At 32.0% G+C, this 11,025-nt stretch overlaps 1 protein-coding gene across 2 annotated transcripts; it reads left to right on the top strand.

The window, feature by feature from the left end:
• The first annotated feature begins 2,340 nt into the window (after nucleotides 1-2,340).
• On the top strand, nucleotides 2,341-5,036 carry LOC142642636 (3-ketoacyl-CoA synthase 11-like). 2 transcript variants are annotated; one of them, XM_075817044.1, is made up of 2 exons: nucleotides 2,341-2,529; nucleotides 2,821-5,036. In XM_075817044.1, the coding sequence occupies exon 2, from the start codon at nucleotides 3,105-3,107 to the stop codon at nucleotides 4,635-4,637; it is 1,533 nt and encodes a 510-aa protein (XP_075673159.1). In that variant the 5' UTR covers nucleotides 2,341-2,529; nucleotides 2,821-3,104; the 3' UTR covers nucleotides 4,638-5,036. The 2 variants fall into 2 exon arrangements, with proteins under 2 accessions (XP_075673159.1, XP_075673154.1); XM_075817039.1 differs by having other exon boundaries at nucleotides 2,347-2,529; nucleotides 2,726-5,036.
• The last annotated feature ends 5,989 nt before the right edge of the window (nucleotides 5,037-11,025 follow it).

The following is an 11,025-nucleotide window of genomic DNA, read 5'->3' as shown; positions in this document are numbered from 1 at the left end:
TTTTGAAGGTGTGTTTTTGAAAAAATTGTCATTCCCCACAACAAGCATTTTGTTTTTGTTTTTTGTCTCTTCTATTACTCCAATTCATTTGTTTTGGGTTTCATTTATGTGTTTTTTTCATCATCTCACTTTGTCTTTTTCCTCATTTTATTTTTATCTATTAGTCAACTGTTGTTGTTTTCGGGTTTCTTTTTACATTTTTGTTTTTTCCCTTACCTTAGTTTTTGTCTTTTTGTCTATTTTATTTTTCTCTGTTTCTTTCATTCTCAATTTTTTATTATTTTTTAAAACCAGTTTTGGATTCTTTTAGCTTGTGCTTTTAAAATATATATAAAAAAAGGAAATGTTAACAAGCACAAGTGCTTGTTAACATTTTTCTTTTTGGGTCTCACTTAAGAAAAATGAAAAAAATTGTCAAAAAAAAATTGCCAAAAGAGATAAAAAATTGCTAAAAGCTGCCAAAAGTTGCCCAAAAATCTGAAAAACTGCTATAAAATATGTTGTTAACGGGCACCGTAAACACAACCCATTAAAAAAAAAGGTGAAGTGTTCTTATGCAATTTTTTAATTAAAAAAATGTGTATAAAAAATTATTTTGTCTTTTGTTTTATTTAATAAGAATATAATTGTAAATTTATAATAACTTCATTTTCTATAGTTTTCTATTTTTCTATTTTTCCATCCTCCTAACCAATCACATTTGAGAGTAAACTAAATATTTTATATCCTCCCACTTATCTACTTCTCTTACTAAATGAACTAGAGTACTATGGAACAATTTATACATATTCGGAATTATTTTTCTAATAAATAATTTGGGGCTATGATGCATGGCCCGAGCGAATGGGGCAGTGGGCTCAAATTTTTGTTTGTTTTTTTTTGTTTTTAATTTTTCAAATGTTAAAATAGGTTTTCCCTTTATTTATATTTGTGTGTGAAATTCTTTGCGAAGCAGCCAAGGTGTCGATAGGGATGGAAGCAAATCCAGCAAAGCGATACTCAACCAAAATCCAAAAGAAACGACGCTAGAGCATCATATGGATGTCATGTAAATGCCAAGCTTGCTTGACATATATAATATGTATACACTACACACACTTCCATTACTTTCATCTTTCCTTTATTTTTGTCCAATTTTAAGTTGTACTAAATTTCACTCTTGTTGATATCAAAAAACCCAAAAACAAAAAAAAAAATCCCCCCCACCCCCCCTTTTAGAATTAAAAATCACTCCCGTTGAAATCAAGTCTCAGGACAGGAGTAGGACTAATTACCCATGCTGACAAAATTTTACAAAGAATTTTATGATTATTGGAAAACATTTTTAAGTTTGACTAAATTTTACAACAAAACAAATAGAGTGATAACATATTTGGAATAATTATTCAATTTTTTATTAAGGAAAAGTTACTAATTTTTTCCATGTACTTTAACTCTATCACAATTTAGTTAATAAACTTCCAATTGCAACATTTGACCCTTTAAGGTTTAGACTAAAATAAAATTATTAGGGTTCCGTCCAAAATATCCATTTCATTTCATTTTAATCCAAATTTCAAGTTGTCAAAATGTAAAAATTGAAAAAAACTTGTTGGACTAACTTGAAATTGGGTCAAACCGTCAAACCTCAAGGATAATTTGGTCATCCAAAAAAAATGCTAAATCTATTAATTTGGACCAAATTCTATTGGTTTCATTTTAAAATCAAAACTTATAGTTAATACTTTATAGTATTAAATATAATAATTGAATATTTGTGGACTAAATTGTTTCAAAAAAATAAAAATATTTGTGGACTAAATTAATAGGATTAAACATAAGGGCTTATAAAAATTTTCTTTATTTGTTACGTTATTTAAATGACACTAATTTATATTCTTGTCACATTAATTTGTAAGTTTTTATTTAAAAAGTAAAATTTATAATTGATTTTGCATTTTGCATTTTCCTTTAACGCACTTATGTAAGTAAGAGATTAAATAATAGGGTCTGTTTGTTATACAATCTCAAACTCATATTTTTACATTTTAAACAACTTTACACACATTTCTACGCACTTTTTCATCTACACAAATTTCAAAAAACTACAAAAATTCCATCTCAAACTATTATACAAAATACCCCTGGATTAGTTCACTTCAGATCAGATTTAGAGATTAAAATCTGATTTCAAATTTTTTTGGTTGTTGTTGTTGTTGTTGTTTTTATTTATTTATTTTTGCTAAACAAAGAGGTTGTTGTTTTTGTTGCTAAACAAAGAGGTTGTTGTTGTTGATAAAGCTAGAAGAAGAAGAATCGGAGAAAGTTGTAACTAATGCGGACGAACTAGTACCAAGTACTAACTGCACCTAGTTCACTGGAGAAGACACATTTGGGATTCAAATATAAAAGTTTTACAGTTCACCACAACACAACACACACATCGTCTCTTTCATTAAACAACTCGAAAGTCACAAAATATTTTTGCTCTCTGTGTCATTGTTTTCTCCGGCTCAAAGAAGAACACCTCTGCTCAGATGCCAATTTAAGGTAAGGCTCTTTCGTTTTCTACTGGGTCTCTTGCATGTCTTGAAGAATCTCTCTTCTGCATTATTTCATTTAAATATTCATTTGTTTTTCGCACTTTACATTAAGAAACTTTATTTTTTGATAAGTACTTTACATTAAGAAACTTATAATAAATGTATTTAAAAAGTTTGTCCTTCTGTAACTTTTTTTTTGGCAGGAATGTTTTAGGTTCTCTAGGCTGCATTTTCTAATTCTATGTTATGAAAGTTTTCATTTTGATCCATTTATAAGCCCTCACCCTTTTCTTGGCAGGTTCTGAATATCCGAGAAAATCCAGTTCCAGTACACCTAAATTTGTTTATTCTCAGCCCAACAACCAAAAACTTATTTTACTAATTACCCAGGTCATACATTTCGATTTGTTGAGCAAATGCACTTCCTGTGATCTCAAAAATTCATAGAATTTTTGCTTTAAGGGAAAGGGAAAAGGGTTCATGCTCTTTTTCACTTTCTCATTTGGATCATTACAGGAATTGTTTTGTTTTGTCAATTCTGATCCGCACCATTCCAATTAGTGTAATCAACTTCTTACCAAAATGTCTGAATCCAATCCAAACATTCCCTTGATTCCACAGCTGTCCCCGCGAAACCTCCCTGATTTCAAACAATCTGTGAAGCTAAAATATGTGAAACTTGGCTACCATTACCTCATCACCCATGGAATGTACCTGTTTTTGTCGCCTTTGATTGGATTAATCGCAGCGCAACTCTCTACATTCTCACTTGAAGATGTCTATGACCTATGGAACCATCTCCAGTTCAATCTTATATCTGTGATACTTTGCTCAACTTTCCTTGTCTTTCTATCAACCCTTTATGTACTTACTCGTCCCCGCCCAGTCTACCTTGTTGATTTCTCGTGCTATAAGCCAGAGGATGCCCGGAAATGCACAAGGCAGGTGTTCATGAATCGGTCCTGTTTGACAGGGACATTCACTGAGGAAAACCTCGAGTTCCAACGGAAAATTATGGAGAGGTCAGGTCTTGGAGAGTCAACTTATCTTCCTGAAGCGGTTTTGAGAATTCCTCCGAACCCATCAATGGCAGAGGCAAGGAAAGAAGCTGAGATGGTAATGTTTGGTGCCCTTGATCAGCTTTTTGAGAGAACACGTTTGAAACCAAAAGACATTGGGATTTTGATCGTGAATTGTAGCTTGTTTAATCCAACACCATCACTATCTGCCATGATTATTAACCATTACAAGCTTCGAGGGAATATCATTAGTTATAATCTGGGTGGAATGGGTTGTAGTGCTGGTTTGATCTCAATTGATCTTGCTAAAGATCTTCTTCAAGTTCATCCCAATTCGTATGCTTTGGTGATTAGCATGGAGAATATCACTTTGAATTGGTATTTTGGGAATGATAGATCGATGCTTGTTTCGAATTGTTTGTTTCGAATGGGAGGGGCTGCAATTTTGCTTACAAACAAGAGGTCTGAACAATGTCGATCCAAGTATCGATTAGTTCATACAGTTCGTACCCACAAAGGAGCTGATGATAAGTGCTTCTCTTGTGTTACTCAACAAGAGGATTCCACTGGGAGGATTGGAGTTTCTTTGTCTAAGGATCTAATGGCAGTTGCTGGGGATGCTTTAAAGACTAATATAACAACACTGGGTCCTCTTGTGTTGCCTATGTCTGAACAATTGCTCTTCTTTGCCACATTGGTTGGAAAGAAAATTTTCAAGATGAAAGTGAAGCCGTACATCCCAGATTTCAAACTGGCTTTTGAGCATTTCTGCATTCATGCTGGAGGAAGAGCTGTGCTGGATGAATTGGAGAAGAACTTGCAGCTTTCGGATTGGCATATGGAACCTTCAAGGATGACACTCAACCGTTTTGGCAACACCTCAAGTAGCTCTCTTTGGTATGAATTGGCTTATACAGAAGCCAAGGGGAGAGTGAAGAAGGGAGAAAGAATATGGCAGATAGCGTTTGGATCCGGGTTCAAATGCAACAGTGCAGTTTGGAAGGCTCTAAAGACTGTGAATCCAGCAAAGGAGAACCCATGGATGGATGAGATTCATCAGTTCCCAGTGAATGTTCCTAAGATCTCGACCATCTGAATGCGACGGTGACAGGTCCCCTGCTCTTTGAGTGGTGAATCCTTCTTGTTTTTTTGTTTCAATGGGGATCCAGGATATGGTTTTTATTTTTATTTTTTTATTTTAGGTTGGAAAGGTGGTAGGACTGGTGTATTTTCGTTTTCTAAATCTTTCTTTTGGTTAGTTTCTAATTGTATGTTAACTGTTACTGTTTGGTAGGATATTAAGAATGTTTATGATTTTCTGTGATGCCAGATGGAGGTCAACTGAGCTCTCTAGTCAGAAACTGAGATTTGACTCTGATTTTCTGGCTATTTATCAGGTATTTGTTTCCAGATAGGACCAGACTAGGAGGAGGTGTTTTCACGTTATCTTGGAAGTCCATGGCAGTAGATTGAGATCAATCATTTTTGAAGTGAATTGAACTCTGATCATTGTCTTCATTTGGATATCTTGAATTGCTATCAAGATCATCAAATAGCAATCATGAATATCACTTACCGCGGATTTTAATTATCGAGTGAGATTAGCTATATAAATCTTAGAAATTGATGAGTCCAACTTTTTAACAAAAAACATCTTCTCAAAAGAAAAAAAAAAAAGAAAAAAACATGCGCACACACATACACACACAATACTGAAATGTAATTAAAAAAGTTTATTTATTATGTTGTTGGTGTGATGTGATGTGATACCAATTATAGTTATTGTCAAGCCAATTTGTAAACCTTTTATAGTAAAATTGGTGCTAAACTTTAACTATATTTTTTAAACTATTCATAAGATTGAATCACCTTTTTCGCCATCTAGTATACATGATACATTACTTGGTTTCATGTTTCCTTCATTTTTGATTTAGCGTGTGCATCTAATCGGCGGCACTAGAAAACCAATAGGCATCTAAAGCAGTTGTCTTTTTAATTCATCTCTTTTTAAGATGAACTAGTAGTAGACTAAGTGTGTGGAAATAAATAATTATTTTATGTTTTATGTAGTTGGCTAATTTTTTGACAAAACGTACTTTACTTATAATTGAGTAGATTTAGGATGTGTTTAATACTTTAAGAAACATGTTATTCAAGTCTAGTATTAAAGCCATGAAAATTGGACCAAGAAACAAGTGAAGAAAAGCTGTTCATTAAAGCTGGACAGATAGCTCGACAGCTGCAGACAGATAGCTTGACAGCTGCTCGATAAATAGCTATCTATCGAGGTTTAATGAGACTCGACAGATTCTATCTATCGAGATATCTATTCAAGTTACGGAAATTTAGATTTCTAGATCTGATTTTCGGCCCATGCTTATGTATTTATGTAGGGTTTCTTTTCTCACAGCCCTAGACATATATAAGACTTATTTTAAAGTCTGTCATATAAGAGAATACAAGGAGAACATATGCAAAAAGTGACCGAATGCTTATTCTCTCTGAAAGAAGCTACTGTGTTTTTGCGCCTTAGGGTTTTGTAACCAAATGCTTCTTGATCTTCATTGTTGATGAAGTGAAGAACTTTGTAGCCAATATCTTCTTTTCTAGTTGGTGATTGAAGTCGCATACTGAGATCCGCGCAATTGGTGAATCACGTACTGGGATTCGTGCAAAGGAGTAAGACATGTACTGTGATCTGTGCATCAAAAGGGTGGCGTTCATATATTGAAGAGTTCAGAGATTCTGAAGCGGTAGAAGGTTTCTGCTGTAAGTTCATCTACGGGGATTGTAGAGTCTAGGGACAAATGTTTTGTACTAGATTTGAAACTTTTCTTTACTATGGTGGATTGTTTTTCGGGAAGGTTTCCTCCCAGGTTTTTTACTGTGAAATTGGTTGGTTTCATTGGTTTTCCTGAGTCATCATATCTTGTCTTATTTATTTTTCTGTTGCACTTACTTTTGACATGATATTGATGTTTGTTTTAACAAGTTTTATACATAATAAATCTAATTAATAACTTAGGTTTAAAACTTGTTAATTTTATCAACCGGGGATTAAAAAAAATTATTTATTATGTTGTTGGTGTGATGTGATGTGATACCAATTATAGTTATTGTCAAGCCAATTTGTAAACCTTTTATAGTAAAATTGGTGCTAACTTTAACTATATTTTTTAAACTATTCATAAGATTGAATCACCTTTTTCGCCATCTAGTATACATGATACATTACTTGGTTTCATGTTTCCTTCATTTTTGATTTAGCGTGTGCATCTAATCGGCGGCACTAGAAAACCAATAGGCATCTAAAGCAGTTGTCTTTTTAATTCATCTCTTTTTAAGATGAACTAGTTGCAGACTAAGTGCGTGAAAATAAATAATTATTTTATATTGGAATGTAATGTATAATTTTTTCTCTAAAATTTTTGAAAGTAATTTGTTCTTTTTAAAAATTAAACAATTTCTATTCGATTTATGTATACTTTGCTCCCATTCGGTCCAATTAGGCCTACTTAGGTCCAATTTGATCCCCTCGGTCTAATTCAATCCACTTGGTCAATTTCGGTCCCTCCTTTAGTCTATTTAAGACTAATTGGGCCTAAATTGATTCTTTTGTAGGTTTTCTTTTTAAGTTTAGCTCAGAAATTCATTTTTTTTCTTAATTTTTAGGTTGAAAAGTATGAAATTTTATTATTTGGGCTAAAATTTTTAGTTTTGAGTTAAAAATACAAGAAAAATACTTAAATAGACATTAGAAATTAGAAATATGAGCTCTAAAAATGCAATAAAAATGAGTAATATTCAAAAGTCATATTTGGTCTACACTAGCTTTATTCTGTCCTCTTTGGTCATATTCTGTCCACTTCAGTCCTATTCGGTCAATTCAGTCCACTTTGGTCCTATTCAGTCCATTATGTCTATTTTGGTTATATTTGGTCCTATTTGGTCCACATTGATCCTATTCTGTCCATTATGTCTACTTTGATCCTCTTCAGTCTTATTCGGGTCATTATGTCTACTTCGGTCTTATTCAGTCTACGTTGGTCTTATTTGGTCTTCTTCGGTCCGTTTGTTCACTTTGGTCCTATTCAGCCCGATTGGTCCATTCTGTCCTATTCATCCAAATTGTTCTTATTCTGTGCATTCGGTCCACCTTGTTCCTATTCAGTCCATTCGGTCCTATTCTTCTATTCGGTCCACCTTGTTTCTATCGGTCCATTCGGTCCTATTATGTCCATTTGGTCCACATTGTTCCATTTGGTCTAATTCTGTCAATTCAAATCACTTTGGTTTATTTTGGTCCACTTTGATCTATTTTAGTGCACTTACATAATGGGAAAAGACATGTTTGAGTTAAAAGCACTTAATTTAAATCCAAATTTATTATATATATATATATATATATATATATATATATAAATCTCAAACTTGTAATATCTAAAATCTTAAGTATAGTATTTATTGTTGCTACGCTTTTGTTGAGCTATATTAATATAGCATATCAGTGCTAATTTAAGTGAAAGTCTTTCTAAATATAACGGCTATAAATATACAAATATAATCTTTAGGGCAATTATTCATTTGTTTTAATGTTGTTACTTTTAAATGAATTGCGTGAGGTTGATTATACATTTAAGTAAAATAAATAAATATATGCATATATATATATATGTATGTATGTATGTATGTATGCATGTATGTATGTATAATTTTTATTTAAATAAATTATTCATTCTCTTAAAAGAGATTATTATGATAATCAAAACTCATATCAAACTTATACTAAATATGTATAATTTATTCTCTAAATTTTATTGGAGAGAGAGAGAGAGAGAGAGAGAGAGAGAGCACTTGTGATGGGGAACAAAAAAATACAACACCAAAACGTATGAACCCAAAATAACGTTTTAAAAATCACAATGATTCATCAATATAAAATAAAGTTGCAAGAAAGAATAAAAAATCAAGTGAAAGAGAATAACCATTTTTTCAAGAGAGAATGTGAGAGAGAATAATAGGAAATTTATAGAAAATAATATGAAAAGAAAAAAAGTAAAAAAAAAAAATAGTAATAAACACCAAATTATCTAAGTCATGTTATGCAATAAAATAATATTATATTCTTATATACTACTATCTTTTTACTCCTAAATGATAACATCTATGAAATAAAAAAGATAACAACTTAAAAACACAAAACTTAATCACATCAACTCAAATTAGAGTTCCAAATAATACAAAAATTTATCAACCTAAAGTGGAGATGCAAGAAATATATAATAAAATCCACCAAAAAGAGAAAAAAAGAGAAAGAAATAACTTTTTGTATGTGAAAAAATTATGAATAGAATGGAAAAGAGAATTGCAAATTTACAGTAAGAGGAGGGGAATAAGAAATGCAAAAAATTAAGGAAGGTAAAGGAATAGAGGAAAAGTGATATTAAGGTAGATAATAATGGGGAGATAAAAAGGTAAAAGGGAGAGGGAAAAGTTAGAGAAAATATAACAATAAGTTGGAAAATTAATAAGAAAAAAAGAATTAAAAAAAGAAAAAAATTAAAAAGAAAAAGAAAAAAAGAAGAATTAAAATTAACATAGCATTTTATTGTTTATCCATGCTAAAATTTGGTGTATTTAGAACACTTGGTGTGGGAGGTTTTTTGGTGTTTAGTGTGCCAACATCTGGCACACTTGATGCTTATGCTCTAGAATGATAGCATTTCCAACGTTAATTTTTTCATTCACAAAAACGAGACTAACTTTGTCAAAAGCCTTATAGTTGAATCGAGTATCTTCTAATATTCCTAACGAAAACGTTCATGATTCATATCCTTCCTCTCCAACTATTGTATTACCCAAAAAAAGAAAAAAAGAAAAAAGAGAGATTTGACTTTGAGGGAAGAAGTCCATTCTCTTTTTCGTAATGTGATGAAGATAATTTGGTTTTGACTTCAATTCCCTAACTGGTTTGAGCCCTTAATGGATAGGGACTTCTTGACACAATGAGAAAATATTGCATTAATAATTTTAGGGACTGAAGCTAATGAAATGTGTAAGAGCAAAGAGCATGAAATAAAGATGCATTTCTTTGGTATTATCTTCTAAAAACTTCACAATGCCAACCGCTATAGAATACCAAAAGGTTTTTCTCCTTTCAAAATATGTTATTGACCAGCAACATTTCCTAATAGTACCCCTCGGTGAATAGAGTGCTGAAAAGTACCGACTTCCAAGGTGACTCGAAACGTATAAACTCACATTTTCCGTTTTGCAACCCGTGATGGCCTTGTAAGTCATGTCATAAGAGCAATCGCATCAGTCTGTGCAAAATAGTAGAAAAAATATACTTTTTCTATTTTACACATCCGCTTTTACAAAACACCCACATCATTATCTATTCTATCATCTATTTTATTTAAATAATAATATTTCTTTAATTTTTTATTATATCAAACAAACCACTACCTACATGGCTTCACCCACCTCTTTCTTTCTTTGTTATGAGAAGAAGATAGATGAGAGAGCAAGATGAAGGGGAGAGAGAAAAAAGAATAAAAAAATCATTTGCACATGAACAATAACCGTGTATATATGCATAGTTTCTGTAGCAGTTTTGTATATTTGCATATTTTTACAAGTACTAATATGGATGTTTTTGGGGTTAAAATATGCAAAATTGAGCATTTTTTGTATTTTGCAAATTTTTACAACCACTGATGTGGTTGCTCTAACTTCATAATATTTTTCCTTGAGTAATACTACAGTTACAAACTATTTTACAACATTTTTACAAACTATTAATGTGAAAATTTTTTATTAGTTCTAATATGAGTTTACTACTAACATCACATTTATGTTTATCAATGATTATTTGAAAATTGCTAAAGCAACATCAGCAGTTTGTAAAAATGTTATAAATTAATTGGAGTATGTAGCATTATTCTTTTTCCTGAACATGTTTAAAGTACAGAAAATGTGAGTTTCAAGAATTCTTCCTGTGTTGTATTCTATTGAACTCATTCCCAGGAAAGTATTCTTTATTCCAGAATCCAAACACACGTACCATGCTTCTCTTCCACACAGGCGGAATCTGTCATACTCATACAAGGAGGGTATAATTCACCGAATGCATCAAATAATTTCACCCGATTCCAACTAAAATGATGAGCAGTTATTTATGGCCATCCAATTCTACAGGCTAACATTTTGCAGCTCACAAAGTTTCTGTGAATGTGTGCGCATATGTTTTGATAACTTATTCGCTTAAAGGTCGGTAAAAAAGCTTTAATCAAATAAAGTAAGCTTATTTGCAGAAACTTACCTTTAAGCAAACAAGCTGCCAAAAGCAGTACAAAAATCCTCCACCACTTACGACAAAGCCTTATTGTTGGAGAAAAATGGTGAAACGGCACAGGCTCAGACACACTCGAGGAGAGAGAGAGAGAGAGAGAGAGAGAGAGAGAGAGAGAGAGAGATCAAGG

This window comes from Castanea sativa, chromosome 1 (genome assembly GCF_040712315.1).
Source record: "Castanea sativa cultivar Marrone di Chiusa Pesio chromosome 1, ASM4071231v1".
Taxonomy (NCBI): domain Eukaryota; kingdom Viridiplantae; phylum Streptophyta; class Magnoliopsida; order Fagales; family Fagaceae; genus Castanea; species Castanea sativa.
The sequence above is the reverse complement of the archived record's forward strand: the minus strand, read 5'-3'. Positions and strand labels throughout refer to the sequence as shown.